Source organism: Miscanthus floridulus, chromosome 5, assembly GCF_019320115.1.
Source record: "Miscanthus floridulus cultivar M001 chromosome 5, ASM1932011v1, whole genome shotgun sequence".
NCBI lineage: Eukaryota > Viridiplantae > Streptophyta > Magnoliopsida > Poales > Poaceae > Miscanthus > Miscanthus floridulus.
The window spans coordinates 103,153,836-103,177,480 of record NC_089584.1 but is presented as its reverse complement, the minus strand read 5'-3'; the positions used below and the strand labels follow the sequence as shown (position 1 = coordinate 103,177,480).

The following is a 23,645-nucleotide window of genomic DNA, read 5'->3' as shown; positions in this document are numbered from 1 at the left end:
TTTGCGCTGTCAAGAGGCCGATTCCACACTTTGCTAGGACAATCTTGTGGCAGAACCGTCTGAAATAGCACACTTACGGAGGCGCTGGTCTTCCACCAGACACTAAACACCCCGAAAGCAAGCTACAGCGGCGGTATCCATCGGGCACACCACCAGGAAGAATCCGAAAGATCCATATTTTTTTTTCTAAGGATCCAATAATGAGAACAAGTTACAATACAGGTCCATTTCATACATCAGAGTTTCTTAAAAATTATATTATTACATTACCAAATATCAGAGTGCGGAATGATAAACAACGGAATTCAAAATAAACATCTATCGATAAGAATGATGATCCGTCTGAGCCCACCAGAAGAATCCTCCACACAAAGGTACTTCTCATGCATCACCTGCAATAGCGGTAAATAAGCCCTGAGTACACAATATACTCGCAAGACTTATCCGACTAGTGAGAATAATTTCCCGACTCCAAGGAATATGATAAGCTTCATGGTTTGCTGGTTTTTTAGTAGAAAACAATATTAATAGTGAGTCCTTATTTATGTTATGATTATCAGTCGTATTAAGTTATTATCTATCCAGTCTATATAAGCATATGTTCTACTTTCAAGCAAGAGTTGAGCAATCAGTTTCAATTATTCTTCTTTCAACTTTCAGTTCTTACTACGATGCTAGAGGTAAGACAAGTCGTACCGACTCGATGGCGATTCATGAACCAATGTGCTCAGCTAGGTGCCCCGAAAACACATGTCCCGCTTATACCTCAGGCACAAGCAGGAATAACCCCTCACCCTCCTGTCCTAGGTGTCCAGGTCCTCGTCCAAACTTGGACTCCAAGCCCCCACTCCTGAGTCCCGGACTCAGTGTGGTGCAAGGACCTCCACCATCTCCGTCTCCAATCAGTCGGTCCGAAAAGAGCCGGATCCACGACAAGAGAGCAACAAGTCTTCCCTACGCCCATACCCAAGTATATGCTCGGAACAATAGATCTGTGACTTGCCTCGAGTCCATTACAACGACCGGTCCTTAATTGACATAGACAGGAAAAAGTGTAATCGAACTATGTCCTGTTGGTTGCAGGACACAACCCTTTACACCCACCAGAACCCAACATATCCCTGCCTAGTCACTATTTTCCTTTCCACCATTTTATCATGAGTGATCATATTTATCACCTATTTGTGTGTAACGACAGGTTACCCACGCTACCGACATCCTGAGCATAGTAGCTACCTCGACCTATACTAGTAGGACTCATGGGTGGATATATTTATGCACGTAGTTTTCATAAAATGTCTGTAACTTAAATGCACATCATATATATTTAGTGATAAAAAATAGGGGTTATGCATCAGGATTTGCCTTAGGCGGGTGGGGTGTCAGCAAAGTCAGCAACTGATGGCTCCGGGACTCCCTCCTGCACGAGAACATCCTCCTCGTACTCCTCGATCATCTCCTCGTACTCCTGCTCACCCGCAGTCACGAACTCTACCAACTCGTTATCTACATGCATGAATAATAATGCAATGCTTAGTAATACGATAACAGCAACTTTTAAAATAAGAATACATCTACCAAGCTACTAAGCTAACTCTAATGACTAATACACAAAGTTACCTATTATTCCCACTAAACAGGTATGAAACATTTCATGTATTATTTTAGCAACTAAAGACATCCTTATTGTTAATATCAATTTAGAAGGTGCACTAGCTACCATATTTATCAACATATTATAAGGCTAAAAAAATTACAGTGAGCACATAATAATATAATGAACCTACTGTAAAAAAAATTTAGGGCTAGCACTTCTACCAATGCATCACAAAAATTCATTTTCTAAATAACCATAATAATAATACGTATTTCAAAATAATAAAGTAACCCTAAAGGTATCACAGAACTATACGAACTAATTACACTAACAGATGGATCATGAATTTAAAAATCTAACAAAATTTATTTTACAATAAATAAATAAATTCAAATGAGCTTTAGAGGTGAAGAAATGATATTATTGGAGGAGGCTAATCATGCTATTGGACTTGTTGACCAGCACATGACTGTGAGTCTTTGGTCCTTAACGTGATGAAGGGGGGGTGCTGGTTCATTTATGCAGGTCAAGAAATTAACGGAGGAGGAGACCACGGGTCAAGGAAATATTGGAGAACGAGGGAATTATTGCAGGCTAGCTACCTCAGTCGATTGTAGCTCAGGAAGGAAGTTTGACAGAGCACAGCTTTCTCGAGCAAGACAGAGAAACTTGATTTGGGGAGGAAGAAGGTGAGCGGCGAAGCCGGACAGCTCGGCGTGTCATTTTATAGGCAGGAGAAGCGAAGGTACGACAGTGACACGTCGTATGGTTAGTGGCTAACTAGCTTGTTTAAAGGTAATAAAGCGCTGCTTGTGCATGACGTGCTGCTGCGGATGAACAATGTTTGCCAGTATTTTCTACGGTGAACAGTGTTTTCTTGGGTGAACAGTTCTTACTTTGTGCTACAGTAATCCTACGTTGCTGCGGTGCTGACGCGTGGAAAGATGTTTGAGCTGCGTTTGCAAAGCAACTGAGCAGCGAGCAAGCGATGTGCGCAGCGGACAGAGCTTGTGATTGAGATTAATGTGTAGCGTGTGCGATGCTGCCGCCGGTCGGTCATGTGCTGCCAACTTGACTTGTTTGACACGACAAAGTAAAAGCACTGCGTCTTGCCAAAGAATGTACTAAAGCGTGCTTCACGGACTTGCGAGTGCCGAGTGCGTGCATTGGAAATTAAGGAGGAGAAGAATAATAAGAGCTGGAGTTGGATCAGGATGAATGAAAGTGATTTGGGCTACGGGAGAATACTTGGACAAGGAATAAATTAGAGCTCAATTTGAGAATTAGTGCAACAAAATTTAATTTCTTATTTTACCACATGCAATAATACATAAACATGATGTTTATGACATAGTTTTAGCAAAAACTATACAATGTAATACTAAGGGTGTTATAAATCTTCTTCACTAGGCCTCTGATGAGGACATGACACCTATGATACGCCCATGAAAGTTAAAGACAAGGTGAGCTCGTTCCTATGTTTGTATAATGATAAAACTAAGAATTTATTACTACCTAATATCAGTATTTAAAATGTGCTTAGGAATGATGGCGATGATGATAGTGTATGGATATGTCATGAACAAGACCGATTTTGGAGTGCAAGCTCATCAAAGTCCAACATTCGGTTCGTCGGTAGCCCGATAGTGCTTTATTGTGAAGATCATAACTCGTCCATCCAGAGTGCGATTGAGGTCAATGAGCACTTGATGGAAAGATTATTTGATAAGATTTCAAATAGATCTGGTCCTGCCTCAATATCACGTCGGCAAGGTCTTCAAATCATCAAGACATTCTGCCGCTATTTCTGTCGGGTGCTACGACGTCGTCGCGGGCTTGTTATTCACACTTGGGACCTAGGCCCAAGTTAGAGCATGCCCAAAGAAGATGGAGAACACCTAAGAGATGCCCAAGGATATCCTCCTCCTTGGCCACCATCTTAGGAAGCAAGCAAGGGCGTCCACGATGAGTTGAAGGCCTAATCCAAGTCAAGTTCAAGTTCATCTTATGCTCCTGGAGCCGCGTGTCGTAAAACGGTCGTCCAGCTCGCATACGGTCTTCGTTTTCGACGATCCACATATGGTTGAAAAGATAATTTGATAAGGCAACCAATAGATGTGGTCCCACGTCAAAATTTTTTTTCCAATCAACGGGAATCATCGAAAGAAGTTGACGTTCAGAATATGGCAGGGCGTTGCATTGCCGTTTTTAGGCCGTTTGGGCCTTGTAATATGCTGGGGCTCCTTAGGGACGTGAATAAGGGTGCTTGCACGCCCCTTAGGCTATATATTCTGTAGCCGCCGCCTATGTTAGGGTTTAGGTTTTGCTTTAGTCTAATCTGTCTTTGAATAGTCGCCGTTATCGGTTTGTGAAACCCTACATTCGAGTGCTAATCATACATCCACAATTGTCACTATACTTGAGTTGCGTTTATCTTGTTCTTACATGTATTCTTCGATTCGCAGCAAGGATTAGCCTTCTTGGCAAGGTCAACCGGATTGTGACACGGTTGATACCAGAGGAGACGTGGTGCTAAGGTTGTAGTGTTTGGGTCTTTGTGATCCGAAGCCGGATCAGTGCGTCGCTCTTCGACCAAATCGATAGTCAGACGGGAAATCGGGAATCCCGCTCCCATCAGCCCCTGTGCAGCTGTGCTGCGATGTACAAGATTCTTATATAGAGTGGTTAAGTCATTCACTAGTTGTGCTTGATTAGATACGCACCTTATGGCGCAGAAGATGTCTAATCTTTGTTTGGTTGTTCCTACTTCCTAGGTCAGTGTACGTACTTCCGATTTTGTGTTACCTGTAGATGACTGTAGTGTCAAACTTGAGTAGCCCTTAGCACTAGAGATGAAACCAAAGCTTGAGGAAAAGGAAATGGAGACTAATTCAGGAGGCAAATTCTACTTTGGCCATCAAGGATCGCTCGGTGTTAATTTGGCTTCCAGTTCAGCTCAAAATCATCTGCATCGGTACCATTGGCACGCTGAGTGTTCTCTGAAAGGCAAGTTGGCATTCAGTCAAGGGACAAATAGCATGTTCGCTGGTTGGTTTCAGTCAGTCTAAACCAATCAGCCAACAGTGTTTTCCTCTCACAACAAACCAGCACCAGTCAGCCCAAATCAATCCAGAAACCAACCAGCGAACAAGGTGAAATACGACGATTGCAGCCACAGACTATGGGGATGATATGATCATGAGAAGGAAAACAATACGGAACCTGAGTGCAAGGACACCCGCCCTGAGATGCGAGGTGCACTCATTGGGGAACGCTTTGGCGAGCCCACATGTGGCGCGCGCGGTCCCACTCGACCACCTTTTCGCTGTCTCCCCTGATTTCTCACATCAAAAGTTCAGATTCTCAAAACCAACCATTGCAAAACTAACAGGAGTCGAAGAAGCAAATTACCGTTCAGGTTATCTTACCGAGGCCTTATTTAGTTTCTCTCTTAAAGTTTACTTCCTATCATATTGGATGTTTAACACATACATAGAGTATTAAATATAAACTAAAAAATAACTAATTGCACAGATTGCGACTAATTTGTAAGACGAAATTTTTAAGTCTAATTAGTCTATGATTTGATAATGCGGTGATACAGTAAACATGTGATAATGATGGATTAATTAGGCTTAATAAATTTATCTCACGAATTACTAAGGACTTTTATAATTTGTTTTATTATTACTATCCGAACACTTCTACGTGATATCCTAATGTGACATCACTAAACTTTGCTCCTTGAATTTAAACACTAACAAGTACTCCCGATCACTACTGAGTACTCTAGTTCATCGCTCCTCGTCCGGTTTGTTTGGACTAATTTGACTTGGTGTGAAAAAAAAAACTATGGTGATAAGCCAGAGCTTATAAGACGGAGGGAACTGCCTACCTGCATCTCTAAGTTGCCCATCGGCCTGCGACGTTCTGTATTTCTGTACTGTACTGTGGCGGCATCAAATCAAATGCAGTAGCAGAGTACTGTAGAAAGAACTACTGTAGTGATGAGGCGCTCACACGCAGTGCTTTGCACCTGCACTGCACGTACAAACAACCTTCATGTCATCGATGAACCACTGAGTTATGTTCGCTTATCTTACAAGTCAGAACTATTTTAACAAATAAATAATATTTTTTTAATAATAAATCAATGAACAATGACTTTTCAATGAAGCAACGGAGCATGAACATGCAGCTATAGCCTATAGGCCAGGCATAGCAAGCCAGGCCAGCCATCGATCGTGAGCTGTCTCGGAGGAGGCAGGCATAGCAAGCCAGGCCAGCCAGACTGTGAATGCGGAGGCTCCAGCCATCAAATCAAATGCCAGCCTTTGGAGTTCGTCAGCTATAAATAGCAGGCGCCGTTCATCTCTCTCTCACACACCAGTACAATTGCAACACCACCCCAAGCCTCGGCATCTTGCTTTCTACCGTGCACGGTACTACAAGCCCGCAACGTTTTACCGTAACGAAATGGCATTCACGGCCTGGCGCGCCGTCGTCGTCGTCGCCGCGCTCGCCGCCCTCGCGGGGGTTGCGATGGCCGCCGACGAGCCCGCGCCGAGCCCCACGTCCGGTGCCGCCGCCGTCTCGTCCTCGGTCGTCGCCGCCGTCTTCTGCCCCGCCGTGGCGCTCCTCTTCGGCAGCCTGCGCCACTGAGTTCCATCCAGGACACGGCGAGTTGTCGCATGGTCACTTATTACCTCCCCGACCCATTCCTGCCTTGTATGTACTAGCAGGTTTCTTTTCTTCCTATGTTAGCTGGCTTTCTTGTGCATCCCATGTATGATGTATCTTTAGTTCTTTACCGATTCAGATATTCTATACCATCACCAGTTTCTTAGCTACAGTAATTATTTGATTTGTTATGCCCCCTTGGAATTAATAGCGGGCAGTTTCGCCTGTTTCACAATCAGACTCACGTCCCTTGCAATCGTTATGTATTATTACTGCCCGGTGATTTCTTTTCTCTGAAGTTGCCATGTGATGTTTTTTTTTTTCACGGGCATATATTGTGACACGTGTTTCATTAAGCAGAAGTGGAGTGTCAAAGATTCCAACGTTCCTGAGTAATCCTAGAATTACTTAGGAAATGCAGAACCCTGACTAGGGCCTGCAAATACGAGAAGGTTTAATTTACATGTAACACATTTTGGGACTGATTAGCTAGCGCCGAAGGCAATAGGCTGCGCAGATGCCCGCCATAATCCAGAGATTTGCTTCATCGACGATTGCTCCGAGGACCTCACCCGTGCTGCAGCTGGTGTTGTTGAAAGTCCTTGAGTTTCTTTCTTTCCAAAGGTGCCAACGACTAGGAAGACAAGGGAGTCGAAACCACGTCTCAGATCCTTGCTTACTAATTTGCGCGAGCGCAGCCACCATGACCAGAAGGAGTCGTCTGCAGTGTGCAGTGATCACCGCCTGATCAAGTCCGAGCACCCCCAACACCGTGAGCCAAACCTGCTGACTGAAGGCACAGGGATGTGGTCGATCTCTTCGACGCCAGTTGAGCATAGGATGCAGTTTGGCGTTTGCTACAATCCATGACGGTGCCGACGAGCTGGAGTCCAGCAAGCACTTCCTGTGTAGTGCTAGCCAAAAGAAGTGCTTGACTTTTGCCGCAGCGAAAACCTTCCAGAGCTCCTTTGTCCCGAGCAGCCTGGAAGCACCAACGAAGAGTGCATGGTAGGCCGAAGACGAAGAGTAGGATATGCTCGCCGGCCATCTCCAACGTAGGACGTCTGGAGAATTCGCCGTTAGCTGCACATTACGGACGATAATCCAAAGTCTCAGATAGTCAAGGAGGACTGGCAAGGTGAAAGGCCATGTGATGTCCCGGACCCATCTCTGAACTATTACGTACTAAAGAAGGTACGATTAGTAAAGCCAATCGAACACTTCCATTGCTTTAGCCAAACAAAAACAGCTCGGAGTACTGTGTACTAAGTATGGTTTAGGATGTGAAGCATTGGAGTCCACTGGAGAGTGGACAACCTTTCATTTCCCAAACTATTCGTGGAACAGAGCTCGGACAGGAGTGCCTGTACTGTACAGGCAACATCTCAGCTCCCAATCTAAGAATCACATCGTGAGATTGACTAAGCCTGTTCGGTTGGCTGGTTCGTATCGTTGCTGGTTCGTGAAGAAGTACTGCTGGCTGGTTTGTGTGAGAGAAAAATATCGTTTCAACTAAAAATTTACGATCGTTTACGACGAGCCACGGCCAAACGAACATGCTGTAGCTTTACGCCCCGCGCGTTGGACAGCAAGATCAGTCCCACTGCATTCTTACAGTCCCCCCTGAACCACAAATCGATCGGATCCCGACGTGACTGCTCGACGATCGCAGGCGCTAACTGCAACTTTGGCCTTCTTGAGCTCGTCGAGCTTCCCTGGGCACGCGCCACGAGCGCGAAGCCGCCGCCCGCCGCCACCGTGGCCGCTCGCGAAAGGCTACAGCTGCAGGAGATCTAAAGCTCGTCGTGGGGGCCAGCGGGCCCGTTGGCCGCCGCGTGGTTCCGCAGGTACCCGATGGCGAGGTTGGCGTGCATCGCGGCGCCGTAGGGAAGCGCGTCGTCGTCGATGAAAAAGTGCGGCGAATGCACGGTGTGCACGGCCCCGATCGCCTCGTTCCCGATCCCGACGAAGTAGAAGTGCGAGGCGGGGACGGCCTCCGAGAAGGACGCGAAGTCCTCGCTCCCCATGCACGGCTCCATGGTGGCCCGGACAGCGCCCGCGCCGACCGTCTCGGCGGCGACGGCCTCGAAGTGCGCGTGCAGTGAGGCGGCGTTCACCGTCGGGGGAAGCAGCGGGCTCCCGCCGGCGCCGAAGTCCACGGACGCCGCGCACCGGTGCACCGCGGCCTGCGCCACGATCACATCCTCGATCCGCCGCTTCAGCCGCATGAAACCCTGGCTGGAGAAGCACCGGAACGTGCCACCGATCGTCACGGAGTCCGGGATCACGTTGAACGCGCCGCCGCCCTGGAACCTCGTCACCGTCACCACCTGCGAGTCCAGCGGGTCGGCCTCCCGCGAGACCAGGCTCTGCAGACTGAGGACGATGCTGGAGGCGGCCACGACGGGGTCCACGGTGCTGTGGGGGGCGGCGGCGTGGCCGCCGAGCCCGGTAATCACGGCCTCGAAGAACCCGCACCCGGCCAGCAGCGGGCCGGCCCTGGAGCCCACCACGCCGGTGGGGAGCATCACGCTGACGTGGAAACCGAATATGGCCTCCACGTTCTCCACGGCGCCCGCCTCCACCATCTTCTTGGCGCCCATGCCGACCTCCTCGCCCGGCTGGAAAAGGAGGACTACTGTGCCCTGGGAAAAAAAAGAAAAATCAAACCTTTGGCTATATCAATTTCTCGCTCTCCTTGCACACCGTGAAATCGCAGCAACAACGAAATTACAAAACTAGCCAGAACAACGCGAGAACGTCACCACAAATTTGGTAATGGTCCCATTTTCTTTTGCATGTTATCAGCAAATCGATCTATGGGTCGAGCTGCCAGTAAACAAGACTAGCAGCTAGAATCGCAGAGGAAAACTTATCTGGATAACTGAATATACATAGACAGTTACTAACTTACTGTTCCACGCTCAACGTAAAATTCTCCTTCCTCACATCCATATTTTTATGGGATTGCCCTCTCTTCTCCTCTAGTTTGGCGAGCACCTCCAAGCTTCTAAGATCACTTTGGAACATGCTCCCTCCGTTCCAAATTATAAGTCATTTTAATTTTTTTAGTACATCTGTTTTGCTATGTATCTAGACATATATTATATCTAAATACGTAGCAAATTGATGTACCAGAAAACTTAAAACGACTTATTATAATTTGGAACGGAGGGAGTAGGACGTAAGAAACACAAAAAACAAGAAAAAGTCCCATATTCCAAAGAGGGTCTTAGGGTTTGGGTTTTAGGAGAACGTGTACTTGTCTCTACCTGAACTAGAGAGCCCTAGGGTGACAATTAGGTATGTGCAGTCGCAAACGACGAGGCGATACTGGACAATTGGTTCAGAGGTGGAGGGGCGGGGATAACCACAACTAATGAGTTAGCAATAGAGCAGTCACAATATAGGGCCAGTGGCCGGGCGAGTGCCCACCGATGTTAAGAAAAAGGAAGGATGCAGGAGAAAGGAGACGAGGCTAAAAAAGGGTTAAGGGTCGGCCTTGTTAGCACCGGCGAGTAGTGGACAACGGTTAGGTGTAACACGAATAAATGGATAAATTGGAGAAAGTAGAGAAGCGATAAAGGCCAAGAGAGGATTGGTCGCAACTACAATATCGAATTGCTTAAAATTTAGGTGTGAAAGGAGACCTAGATATAAAAATGGTACATGAGAAGAACTTCAAATCATATCCACAAACACGTGCTCTCTATTAATACCGTTTCTCCGTCCATCCATTATTAGTTTAATACTCTTATACAATACTAGTTTTCATGCGAAAAGGACTCCTCATGCTAGCTAGAACTACTAACACTTGCACCCTTCTATGAGAAGGGACCATTCTCTCAAATCAAAATCAACTGGGTGTCTACTCTAGGAGAACGTTATATCATTTTGCAGGGCTCTGGCTCCTTCTAAGAAGGTTCTGACTCCTTATGTGGAGCAACTTCTCCGGTGGTGTTATAGCCGTTTTGAAAAATATTTGAAAAAAACTACACTATTGGTAATTTTGTAATAGTTTTTATTAGGTTTTTGAAGGATCTAAAAGAAACCACTTTGGGCTCCTCGCAAGGAGCCAATTTTTACATGTTTGTTTGGCAGGGCTTCCTTGCAAGGAGCCGCAAGAAACAAGAGCTGAAGCCCTACCAAAAGGGACCTAAGTACTCCATCTATTTCAAAATATATGGTATGTTAGGATTCAAAAGTTTATAAGTTTAATTAATGACTAATCAAATTATATACTCCCTATGTTCCAAAATAAATGTCACTATAAAATATGTGGTGGTCAAACTTTCTTAAATTTAACTCTATTTTAAAAAATATTAGCAACATTGATACCCTAAATAAGTTTATTAAAAAAATATATTCAATGATTTATCTAATAATACTAATTATATATTATAATATTAAACTTCTCAAGTTAAAAGTTTTTTATTTTTTGAGAAGTAAGAATATGACACATATTCTAGGACCGAGGGAGTACACGGTTAGAACGTAAAAAGTTACATCGATGGATTCACGTTACGCAGATCTCTAATTACGGGAGGATATTTTACAAGAGTAATCAGTAGTTTCATCCATAGACTGCCACACGTCTTCGTCGACAAACATCGTACCCGTGAGACTGAGGCACAGTAGAAAAAGATGTCTGGCGTGTCGCCCCGGGAATCTTTTAGTTCTTGTTGAGAGCAGAAATTCCATTTGATGTGCACGTTTTAGCAGAAAAGGTCAGACTATGCCACGTGTGTGCTTAGTCCACTACGGGCAAATTTTAAGTGTCTTGCACGCAAGATTTTAAATATAGGCTAATTTTATTTAGCGGTGGCACCATTGGAAGCTACAGACGATATAATAGCAGCTATTTGTTTATTGCTTTTATAAAAATGTAAAAACACTTAATTAATTATGCACAAAAGTACGGAAATAAGATACTTTATAAACGAAAATGGTTCAAATACATGGGAAGGTTTAGTAGAACATGTTTATAGGTACATTACTTCCCAGTCATTTAATCAATCAGAATTCAACAATAAACAACTCAATAATTGGTTCTAGTTCATTATATCATTTACTCCCTCTGTTCCAAACTATGTATCTAGACTCATTGGCGGATCAGGGGGGGCTGGGGGGCTGCAGCCCCCCCCCCCCCACCATGAGAGTGATTTTGCCTTGATATTATTGTAGAAAAAACGTGATTTCATCGTTAATCTTCGACATTTGTTCTAAATCTCTATTGATTAGCCCCCCCTGAGGTGCTCATCCTGGCTCCGCCACTGTCTAGACTAGACATACGTTATATCTAGATACATGACAAGGTTGATCTAACAAAAAAGTCAAGTGACTTATAATTTGGAACGGAGAGAGTATTATGTAAAGAGCACAGTACATATTATAGTCATCTAGAGTAAAGAACGAGTGTTTGCCTCGGTTAATATTAGCATCACTAAAAAAGTATTGCACTAAGCGCTAAAAATGTCTATATAGAACCATGCATTCATATAAATAGGGCACTGAACTAAACAAATGGACTAACCTCTTTCAAAGTAGATCACTCAAGATATGAACGCATGAGTTGAATTGAATGCAAAGATCACAAACTTGTCCAAACGACAGCTCTAACGTGAACACCCATTCAAGTGGTACGGTGGTTAAACATTACGTTCACATACTGACTCACAATCATGTGAAAACTAATTAAGCTATCCTCTACAAACTCATCATCTAAATGTAGTTCAACTCTACACGAGAGCTTTGGTGATGTTCTTTCAAAAAAAGAGCTTTGGTGCTAACAGTGACACGCTTGGAACACGTTACAGATTCAGGCGGAACCAGAAATTAGGAATGAGGAGACGATGGACTGACCTATTCCTCAAATCAAATACATCATAAATTGAAATGCCACACCGTCGTGAGCTCATGTTTTTTGATCGGGCATAGCCACGATAAACTTAGAAAGTTTAGTGATTGGTTAGTCCAATTTCAAAGAACGGTGACCTATTTGCACACACAAGACAAGTTTGGTGACCTCCAGGTTCCAGCCCAAAATACTCTTAACCCTAGTGGTCTTTTACCTCGTCTGTGTCACCATCAGGAAATTTAAAAGGCCGTGGCCAAACAATCACCGCCACTGAGGAAACAAACCAAATCCAAGCGTTAAATCACCTTCTATACTACGGAGTAGCTATTTTTTTTAAGAGAGAGAGAGAGAGAGAGAGAGAGGGATAAAAGAGGACAGATCAAAGAAAGATGTTGAGAGGACTTATTGGCAGTTTCATATCGATCGCTTTAAGGGATCTTTTGGAAGCCAGGGGAGCAAAACCCAGGGATTGAAAAACCCCCACTAAGAACTAAAATGATAATCAGGATGATATCCCCATGGATTATCCACCAAGAGAAAAGTCCGGGATCCCAGAGAGATTGGAGTTTCCAAATTAGACCTGAAGGGGAGCACAAGGATCTCAAGCATCAACAGGAAAATGACTTTGCAACAAACCATACTGGCGCTAACCACTAACTGATGAAACCTGCATACACGCCGAATATGCAAGCGCACAACGTGACAATTAAAGGACTCCAATCAGGCGACCGAAAATCCAGCGAACTATTACAGGGTGACACGGGAGCAGGTTACTCGACGTCGACGACAACCAGACCAGATGCGGGAGGGACAGATATTATAAGATGCCGTTGGAACGATGCGCGAGAGGCAGTGTGACAGTGAAGGGAGGAAGAAGAAGGCGAGCGAGAGCTTCAAGTGGCGACCAACGTACCTGCAGGTCGTGGCGGCGCTCATGGAGGATCCTGGCGGCGCCGAGCAGCATTGCGGTGTGCGCGTCGTGGCCGCAGGCGTGCATCTTCCCGGCCTCCTTGCTCCTGTGCTCCCACTCCACTTCCTCCTGATCCACAGAAATTGAAAACAGGTAGATTGATTTAGAGGCCATAGAAAGCTAAGTTTGTTTAGTGAGTACTATCTGCAAGATCGATCGGAGCAAGCTGAGCAGTTCGGGTCAACATGCTGACTTTGCACTGTTTAGATACGACCTGCTGCTTCCTGTTTAGATAAACTCTATTTGCCGGTTGTGAGTTGTGAATTTTCTTTTAATTTTAACATTTTTTGAAAACTAATTTTAAATCTAACACGGGCGGTTTTTTTAAAACTAACACTTTTGTACGCGCCTATTGTCCTGGCGTGGCCAAATGCCTGTGCCGCGCCATGCATGGTGGCGCGGCAGAGGGCTGACGTGGCGGCGACCGGAATCGCTGACCGCTGACGGGACAGGGCCTGTCGGCCACCAATCTTGACGCGGCACTGCCGCGCCTTGATCCGTGGCGTGGCAAAGCCGAATAAATATCGCGAGCGAGCCCCCCGCCCGCACGCACCGCTGCCTGCCCGCCCGCCGCCAGCCACACGCCCGCCGCTGCCGCGTCCCCCCCCCCCCCCCGCCTGCCCGCGCCCACGCCGGCCCCGCCCGACCATTCCCACCGCGCAGCGCCCGCGCCGGCAGCGCCACGAATACCGACGCGTCAAGGCCGCCCGCTCCTAAGGTACCTCCCTCTCGATTTCATGTTATTTTGATTATTATTGTTTTAGGATAATTAGTTATTTTGGATAATTAGTAATATAGGATAGTTAGGGTTTTATGATTGTTATTGATTTATGATAGTTAGTGATTTAGGATAGTTAGGTTAGTGATTTTGTTTGTGATTTACGTAGGTAGTTTTTAGGTTTGAGGTTAGAATTTTGGGTTTAGGGATTGATTAGGTATTTATTATTTAGTTTATAGTTAGTTATTTAGTTAGGGATTTTGAGTATATAGATACTAGTTTACAAATGTCAGTACTTACTAGTGCGTGATACGTCAATTTTGATGACTTCATGAAGTTTCGTCAAATGCTTATATTCCTAGTAAAGTTGTTTATGTTACTAGTGCGGGATATGTCTGTTAATTTTACTTTGAATATATACATATGCTTTCATATTGCATAACAAGTAGTTCAAATTTTGCAATGCTACATAATATTAATTTGAATTTTGTTAATTTGAATACTCTAACGCTTTGTTTATCAATTTGTAACAGGATGGCCCCTCTCATGCAACACCCGTTGTACCCCATTCTTGAGGTAGAGTACGACGACCAGCACCGAGCACACATCTTGAGTGACAACAACACAGAGGTGGCCTTGCCTACTTTGAGACCCCACACGCACACCAGGGCGCACCAGTGGGACGAGCATTATGCGTTGTACATACGGTCTTCCTCGAGCTTGTCCGTGTTGTCAACCGTGGTCTTTCGCCCCTTGATCCAGCACTACTTATTACAGCTGTAGACAGGTGCGAGTGTATTCTTTGTACGTAAACTTTCTTGTAACAAATTTGAGGCAACTAACCGTCGTTCTATTCTTATAACAAGTGGAGGCCTGAGACCTACACGTTCCACCTACCTTGTGGCGAGATGATCTTGACCATGCAGGACGTGAAGGCTATTTTTGGCCTTCGGTTGGGGGGACTTCCAGTGACAGGGATAGTTGACAACGATCACTGGAGGGAGCTGTTGGCTCAGTTTACTGGCTTTCTTCTACCGGACGACAAGGCTCCAAGAAAAATAAGTGAGAAATTGAAGCCTATTTAATACCTGTATTGCTTTCCTGCAGCCATCGGGCCTCATGTTCTTTGGTAAATTTTAGGAAAACTTCTGGTGTTTCGTCGTCCTGGATCGCGGAGCGCTTTGATTACTTGGACCCACAGGCTGAGGAGGCTCAGATCGACAGGTTCGCTCGAGTGTGGCTCTAGCACTTTCTTGGTGCTTTCCTATTCCTAGACACCTCGGACAACACCATTAGCTGGATCTTCCTTGATATACTACGCCAGCCGTGGGAGAACATAGCGGCGTACAGCTGGGGCAGCGCGGTCCTGGCATGGACGTATCGACAGCTATGCGTTGCCTACCATCGCACCTCAGGATATGCGAACCTTGGAGGTTGCTCGTACCTACTCCAGGTTTGGTGTTGGGAACGATGGCCCTGGTCACTTAGTACTAGTTTACCGGTAAGTACTTCGGTTCATTATATTCTTCGATATGGTTACATATGATGAGTTTATTAATGGCTAATTCATTATCGTGTTCAATGTAGAAATGGAACAGGCACAACTCTGTTTATTTGGACGAAATCAGAGTTAGTTAGAGGGAATACGAGGCGCAAGTACATGGAGTACACGGACGGTCTCAACGTCCTGACACAGCACCAGGTTATGCTCTCTTTACTATTGTACCTGTGTCTTGTTCGATCTACATTATATCACAACCTAACTCAGTTACGAAATTTCTCAGTCTTGTCACTAGGGACGAATCACTAGCTTGTGTAGCTTACTAGTTACCTTCTTGCTTGTGTAGCATAGAAGTAGCTCCTTTACGTGGCTAATTTGGTTTGTGTGATCTTGTTAGTCACATTGCTTAGTTTGTATAGCTAAGTAATTGCGCTCTCTAATTTGGCATTGGTTGCCTTGTTATTGAGCATTAGGTGGCTTTGTGCTTTTGCTTACTAGCATGTGTAGGAGCTCCCCTATTGCTTAAAGTACTAGTGGCATAGTTTGTGTGGCCTTGCTTCTAGAATTAGTTAGGTGAGCTCTAGCTAGTCCGGCATCTTTGTTGCTTAATTAGTATCTTTGGAAGGTGCTAGAGAACATAGATAGAGGGGTATAGTCTTGGCTAGACCGATAGTCTTAATTCCTCACATGTTTCGGTTAGCCGACGTAATTAATTTTAGAAAAGACTATTCACCCCCTCTAGTCTGCCATCTTAACCTTTTAGTGTGTTATTGATTAATAACAAAGCTATAATTTAGAGGTGTGTATGGTACAACTAACATCGTTTTGTTGTAGGTATGACCGCAGGAAGAGGTACAAGACCAAAGATTGGCGCGTGACACACAGCGCGCACATCCATTTGTGGCAGAACAGGGTACGACAGCCGATCCATACGGGTCCTCCACACGACCGGCACACCTTCGACGAGTACCTGCGGTGGCTTCACAGGTCTACGAGGATACATATCAAGCCCCCGTACATAGAGAAGGCAATTGACGAGGACTCGGAGGAAGATGTCATCGAAGATATGTACGACATTACCACTAAGGAGGACACACAGCTACAGAGAGCCCCGCTTCAAAGATATGTGGTAAGATACTTGAATGGTATAATTTGTTATCCTTTTGGTATTAAGTATATGTACTAAAACTGTCCAACCACGTTTCTGTACCCAAGCGACACAATTGTCAAGGATGTCCAATGAAGCAGTGTTTCGACTTTACGAGTCTAGAGGGCAGGGGTCAGGCGTTCTCGCGGCTTTTGTGGAGGTAAACATAAACTTGTCCATTCCGAAAATGTTTCTTTAGTGTATATGCGTTTGGAAAATGCACTAACTTTAACGTCTATTTATACAGAAGGTGAAGAAGAGCTACATGAATCTAGTTCAGAAGTTGAGCTACATGGACACTCCTTATGAGGAACCACCACTCCCGGTGCGGTCGGGTGGCATGTCTTTAGCCTCTTTGAGGACACCAGCCGGCTCTTCTCAGCCGATGATAGGTGCCACTTTCACGGTGCGTACACCACCACATCATAGCGCTGGAAAGGACCCTGCAACCGAGGACGACGAGGACGACGATGACGACCCCCGGGCTTCCACAGACAGCACGACCAGTGTGACGATTGGCCGCAGGACGAGATCGGCATGTGTCAGCTAGGTGGTGCCCCGCTTGATACCTAAGGAGCCTCACAGGTACTAATAAAGGTAGTTTCTTTAAATACGTATGCTCCATGAACTAACGATCATAAAGAATTATAAGTAATCATGCGTATCATATACTTGCAGGGTACGAGCCATACGCACCATCGACACGACCATACCGACGTTGGCTACACTCCCAATATGTTGCCAATAAATCCGAAGAGACAAAGGCGTCCGAGGGATCCTTACACTCCTGGATCTTAGTTTGTTAGGTCAAACGAATATTGGCGTCCGAAACTTGCGGGGTTATTTGGTTATGTTATGTCAAACTTATGTCAAACAATGAAAATGTTACGTGGCAGCTTATGAACTTGCGCACAGACTTTATTTATTTGCTTCATATTCATTTCTATGCGTCGTGGCAGCACTGCCGTCATGATTAGCTTTCATGGCGTCCCAAGATACTACACAACAGATGAGCACCGAATAACAATTGAGAAACAAATTATATATCCCCACAACCTGAAGATCATCCACCAGGAATCCAGGATCGTAGCTTTATAGTTGCATTTCTATCTATTCTATAGAGCTGAAAAAATAGGTAGGGAGGAGGAGGCCAGAAGTCGAAAGCATCTGATGAACTTCCACGATGAGTGCATACGTATATATATCCTATGAGTTGTTTAGGAGCAACAACACGAGTCCACGAGTGCTTGTGATCGATTGATTCACCTATAATTAATGTGAGAGGCGTGTAAGGGGGAACTGAAGACCAGTCATTACGGTGGTTAATATGGACGGCCGTTGAAAGGAAAAACACATAAAACATACATCTGAAACGCGGTACAGGTCTCGGTAGTGGCCGCAATAGGTGGATGGGCGCGTGGCCGCGGCGAGTGGCGCAGTTCCAAGCATGAGGCACGGTGGAGGCGGTAAACCGTCCAGGTACCGCCGCGCCAAGATAGGTGGCGCGGCAGGCCCTGCCACGTCAACGGTCGCGATTCCGGTCGTCGCCACGTCAGCCAGCTGCCGCGCCACCATGCATGGTGCGGCACAGGCGTTTGGCCGCGCCAGGAAAATAGACACGGTCAAAAGTGTTAGTTTTTTTTTTAAAAAACCCGACCAATTTAAATTTAAAATTAGTTTTCAAAAAGTGTTAAAATTAAAAAAAAAATCTGAGTTGTCCAGGTGTACAATTGTACCTGTCTTCCCCAAAAGTGTCTAGTAGTAGTATATTCAAAGATTCAAGATGTTAGCTTGCTTGACTTTGCACTTTACACGACGAAAAAACACTTAGACCTGTACGCATGACTTCTGCAAAAGTTTTATTTCTACATAACGCCAGTGCCATTCCTCCCTTTTTCGTTTTCTTTGTGTTGAGATGAAACCATTTGTAGTGCCCTTCTAGTAGGTCTGCAGCGGTTCCAATGGCACTAGCACCGCAAAACGTCCAATTTGCTGCGGAAAGGCCAATTTGTGGGAATGGGATGAACCGAACCTCGACTGTCCCTGTCCGTCCATCCCCGAATCGAATTTCCAACAACCTCGAAATAAACACCGGGGAGCAAGCGCGTAGCGTTAGTACCTGCAGCGGGAGCGCGTCCATGTCGGCGCGCAGCGCGACGAACGGCGGGGCCCCGGTGCCGACGGCCGCGACGACGCCCGTCCCGGCGACCGGGTGCCTGTACGCGACGCCCATCGCGTCGAGCTCCCTCCGGACCAGCGCGCTCGTCTCGTGCTCCTGGAACGCCAGCTCGGGCCGCTCGTGGATGGCCCGCCTGACGCCGGCCATCCACGCTGCGAACTCCTCGCGCTGCGCCCGGCGCAGCAGCACGTCGCCGCTGTCCGCGCCCGCGCCCGCGGAGGCGGCGACGACGAGGGCGAGCAGTAGGGCGCCGGCGACTGCGCTTGCGCGCGGCGCGGCCATCGGGGACGGACGGGACAAGAGGCCGCACGCACGGGGCACGGGGCTGGCTAGCTTGCGCGTTCCTGGTGGGTTATATACACGCGTCCGTTCGCGGTGCCTCCGTTCCGTTCCTTGTATGGCCCTGTTTCTTGCGCTGCCTCCGTTCCGTTCCTTGTCTCCGGAGCCGTGGGATCGCCGGCGCACGTGGCCAACGTGTGCCCCTGGGCGCTGGATTTCAGAGCACGTGCTGCGTGGAGGAAAGGAAAAGGCTGAGGCCGCCGGTACATACGGCCGTCACGATCCTCACCCAAATTTTTTTTTCAGTCGGATGGCACAAGTCTTGCGGCCTGACGAGGGAACCTTGTCACGGGTCACGAGTCGTGCACCGGCCGCCACCCGCGCGCGCGCGCACCGTGGCTTCATTCATTTTTGCATGTGAATGAATGACAAAACTAGCATGGTGTGCTTGACGTTCCTGCACTTAAGCATTCTGTCTGCTAATTAAGTCGTAAGCAAGTTGGTAATCGCTGAATGTGTCAAAGCACGCAGCTTGCGAAAAATGTGGCAGTGGAATGGAGACAGCCTCATTAATAGATATACAGTAGATAGGACGACTAATACACACAAAAGAGAGGTCATCGCTTGGTTCTTGTTGTTGTCGTTGTTGTCAACGTCTTAAATCACTTCAACCAACGAAGCAGTATACTTCAACAGAAAGGCAGTTCACATGCATTGCACCTTATAGTACGTCGAGCAGTAAACACTAAACAGTGCGCCTCGAATTGTTTTCTAAGACTGTGCAAACATGTTTCAACATCAGTAACAGTGAAGTGTGTAACACATTGAGACGGTTATTAGCACATGCCATTCTAAGCCATTATTTCAGCCGCACCAACGTTATTAGCACATCAAGAAACAGCAAGGGCACCCAGGCGCCCACTCCATCGTGCGCATTCATCTCGCTGCCGCGCTTGCTGCTCTGCAGCAAAGGAGCAAGGGCGCAGCAGGAGTGCAGGACGTCCCATTCCGCCTTCGTTTTCCACGTGAGCATGCGCGCGCGTGCAAACAGAAACAGCGCACCAGGCGGCATCAATGATTCAGGGCCATTCTAAGCAGCTACCACCGTTTCTCTCAGTGAACGTACAGTACCCGGGCGCCTCAGGCTGCGCATCAAATTATTGGCGTCGAGTTGCGGCGGCGTCAGCGTCTCGGCGCGTCTGCGGGTAACATGAGGAGCGCAGGCGTTGTTTGCACTGGCCAATGGGTCAATGGGGCGTGTGTGATGTGAACAAGGTGCTGCGGCCTCCTATTCCTTATCGGCATCTCTGCGATCGGTTCATGTAATTGAGCGGCAGCGAAAGGACGAGCATCTTGACGCAATGGCCGTGAACATAATTAAACTTCAAATATGCGTATGGTGAAATGATGATATCTCCCCGTGTTTGGTACGTCTAGCCCATTATAATATTATTATATTTTCTGTGGTGTTCCGGTTCTGCCACGCCGATTCAGTCGATCGGTCACTCCCAAGTCTGAATCACTGTCCAATGTTCGGTCGTTGTCATTCGGTGTCGGATTCATACACCCGGGATCCCTCATGGACTGACCTTCCAATAAAGACTCAGCCCAAGCAGTTAAATACAAAATTCATAGGTAGACCTAGGTACCTAAATAATAGGTCACTGTAAACTTCGAGCATCTGGGCTTAGGAATAAAGTCACCGACCGAGTCAAACTGGACGTATGACACATTGCCTGAACCAGTATAAACCCTGTGTCATTGAGTGCTAGGCCACCTCCAATCACAACGTACGAGAAAACTACAAATATTCACTTGTTGGTCACTTTCTGAACTGACACATGCCTTCTCTTCCATTTAACTCCCGACCTCTTGAAACTGACATTGAGATTGAGGGACCAGCCGAAGGACCTCATCCTCAGGGATCACCCGGCTCCATTGCCGATGGATCCGTCCGTGAGGGTGGTGAACCGCGCCGAGGCCGAGTGGCAGAGGAAGGCGAAGGAGGATGAGAGGAAGAAGCGACAGCGGAAACTGCTGGCGTGGGGCAAGGGGAGGACACTGACAGTGACGAGGAGGAGGAGGAAGATGACGATGAGGTAGTCAACGACACCGAGCGTGATGACCTGGAGAGCGAGGATATGCTGATAGGTACTCGCTCATCCTTGCAGGGGTCGGGACCCTTCCCGTTTCATGGAGGGGAATGCGCGTCCGTGAGGCCGGTGGACACGGGCCAGACCATCGGCCTGCCCCAAGAGCCAGCAGGGGCAGGTGGATCTTCCACTGCGCCTGAGGCACCAGCGGAAGTGGGTGGCTCCGTCGCCACGCTCCAAGAGCCAGCCGAGGCGGGTGGATCTACCGCTGCGCCCAAGGTGCCAATGGAGGAGGGTGGCTCCACTGTCGCGCCCCTAGATGCAAGGGAAGCGAGCCCCTCTGCCTGGAAGCAGGGGGTGGGCTCAAAATGGCCCCGCCCTAACGAGGCGGAGCAGGGGTCTAGGGGTTCGCCCTCCAAATGTATCCGCTGCCCAACAGCGCCGATGTAAGTCACCAATTCTCCTGTTTTTCTCTGTTTTCACTGTGACTCACGCCTTTCTTTCTCGCAACGTCTTGAGGTGGCATAATCTTTTGGCGCTAGCGCCAAAAAAGAGCATCGCCCTTCAAGTGAGGCGGCAGCCATTGACTGACGTCACACCCATTTCAGGCGGGAGCGGCGCCGGTGCGACTGTGTCGCCGACCGGTGAGGTGTCGCTCATGGTGGCACCCATGCCCTTAGCGGGACAGGCGGGCACTAGGTCTCAAGGGACGCCCTTAGAGGTCATTGAGCAGCCGACGACGGAGGTGATACCGCTATCAACGACGGGGCGAACGGAGCTACCGACCACGCTTTTGGTGCCGACCGCAGCGGACGTGACGCCGTCGGTTGGGGCCCCGCTGATGTAGGCAGAGGTGGCAGTGGCTAGGACAGGCGAGACATAGTCGAATGGAGCCGCAACGGTGCCCAAGGCAGCAGCGCGATCTGTGCCATCGACGGTCCAAGTGACGGCGCCCGACATGGGTCGGACGGAGGGGGACACGGCCAAGGGGTCCTTGAACATCATGGCAGTGGCAGAGAAGACCGGCGGGGAATCATCCCTAGCCGTGACATCGAGGGGCAGCCATTCACCCGCATGGGACGAGCCCCTACTCTGGTGGATGAATCCGTAAGACCCGACATCGACACTCTTCACCCTCGATGATGCCACTGAGAGCATGGAGCGGGAGAGTCTCAACGAGGGGATTGTGGCCATGCTAAATGCCTTGGAGAATGCCAGGGGCGCCCTACGCGAAGTTGTTGTTCCCACTGGCCGGGTATTCACTTGACCTTGCCTCTCGCCTTCTTCTTTCTTCATGTATTTTTATGTTCTGACATTTATCTTTTTAGTCCCTTATCACTCGCAGCCGGGAGAAATATCAGTTCCTTCGTGAGCAGAAGGAGAACTAGGACCACCTCAGCGAAGTGGCATGGCTGCACGGGGATGTGACCACCCAACTCATTGCCGCCCAACAGAGGGTGGCTGAGCTGACTCCCCTTGCCGAGGAGGCGGATAGTCTCTGACTGCGGGAGACCAAGGCCTGTCGATATGAGGAGGAGACCAAGAGGGTGTTCAAGGCCCTGTCAGCGAGGGTGCGGTAAGATGAGGAGAAGGCCATCAGAGTTAGGAGGGAGCAGGATGACCTACTCTAGAGGGACGCTGAGACCTACCAATGGATCCTCAACCTTCTGGCCAAGGCTGAGAAGGAGCGGGAGCTAAAGCTAGCAGCTGAGGAGAAGCTCGTAGCCCTAGAGTGGAGGGCAAGTTAGGATACCGAGACGGTCGCCCGACTGTGCAAGGAGTGAGACGAGCTGCTCCAAACCATGAGGAGGCTCCGCTCAGAGCGTGGCGCGACCCGCAAGGAGCGCAACCAGGCCGTCTAAGAGCACGATGATGCGTAGCAGAGGATTGGCTTCCTCCAAGCTGAGCTCAGAACTGCTACAACCTAGAGGCTATAGGCCAAGGGCATCTCTGCTGCCCTGGCCATGGAGCTCGCCGAGGCGAGGAGGAACCTTCAGGCGGAGAGCGACGAGCTTGATATCCTAAGCGTCGCCCTCAGAGTGGTCTACGACAACCTAGAGGTGGTGCGGTCAGAGGGGACCAGTTCGCTCGTGGCCCATGCCGTCAAGATCACGGCATGGGTGCGCCAACTTGAAAGGAACGCCCTTCGTGCCATGATCAACCAATCCTTTGCAATTGCCCGCTCTCATTACGTGGACAGCATTGACTTGGAGACGATGAGCCTTAGCTTTGCTCCTAGCTACGAAGCCCATGAGCTAGATGAGATAGAGATGGTGGTGGCTCCTCTCTCGTAGGACCTGGTAAACAGAATTGAAGGCATAGTTCTCCCCCAGAGGGGGTGGTTAGTCAAATAGGTCAGATGATCATTTATTGTAATCAAAGGACAAGTGATGACCCTTATGTATCATAATAATAATTTTGTCATTTCGTTTTGCTTGATTGAACTTGTTTTCCTCCCTTTTTGTATGTGAAAAAAGAGCTCGCGTATTTTGACCCTTCTGTTCATTAAGATCATGGGGCCTAAGGTGTAAGAGCAGAACTTTGATCATGCTGGTGAGCAAAGACACCGTAGTCACCGAGGCGTAGGCTTTTTGCAGTCTGACCAGGGATGTTTAGTTGTTCAT

General features: G+C 47.8%; 1 protein-coding gene and 1 long non-coding RNA gene across 2 annotated transcripts; one reads left to right on the top strand and one right to left on the bottom strand.

The window, feature by feature from the left end:
• Positions 1 to 7,736: 7,736 nt before the first annotated feature.
• Positions 7,737 to 18,983, bottom strand: LOC136452829 (IAA-amino acid hydrolase ILR1-like 2). Its single transcript, XM_066453419.1, has 3 exons — positions 18,590 to 18,983; positions 13,048 to 13,173; positions 7,737 to 8,922 (listed from the first exon to the last, which is right to left on the bottom strand). Exons 1-3 carry the CDS (start codon positions 18,929 to 18,931, stop codon positions 8,071 to 8,073), a joined length of 1,320 nt encoding a protein of 439 aa, XP_066309516.1. The 5' UTR covers positions 18,932 to 18,983; the 3' UTR covers positions 7,737 to 8,070.
• LOC136452828 (uncharacterized) lies at positions 14,696 to 16,616 on the top strand. The gene is made up of 5 exons (XR_010758916.1): positions 14,696 to 14,884; positions 14,963 to 15,323; positions 15,410 to 15,524; positions 16,158 to 16,452; positions 16,539 to 16,616. It is a non-coding gene; the product is annotated as an uncharacterized lncRNA (long non-coding RNA).
• Positions 18,984 to 23,645: the final 4,662 nt, after the last annotated feature.

Coding starts and splice junctions, on each gene's coding strand:
- LOC136452829 (XM_066453419.1), bottom strand. CDS start 18,931: ATGGCCGCGCCGCGCGCAAGCGCAGTCGCCGGCGCCCTACTGCTCGCC. Junction 13,174..18,589: donor TGGACGCGCTCCCGCTGCAG/GTACTAACGCTA, acceptor TCTGTGGATCAG/GAGGAAGTGGAGTGGGAGCA. Junction 8,923..13,047: donor AGCGCCGCCACGACCTGCAG/GTACGTTGGTCG, acceptor TTTTTTTCCCAG/GGCACAGTAGTCCTCCTTTT.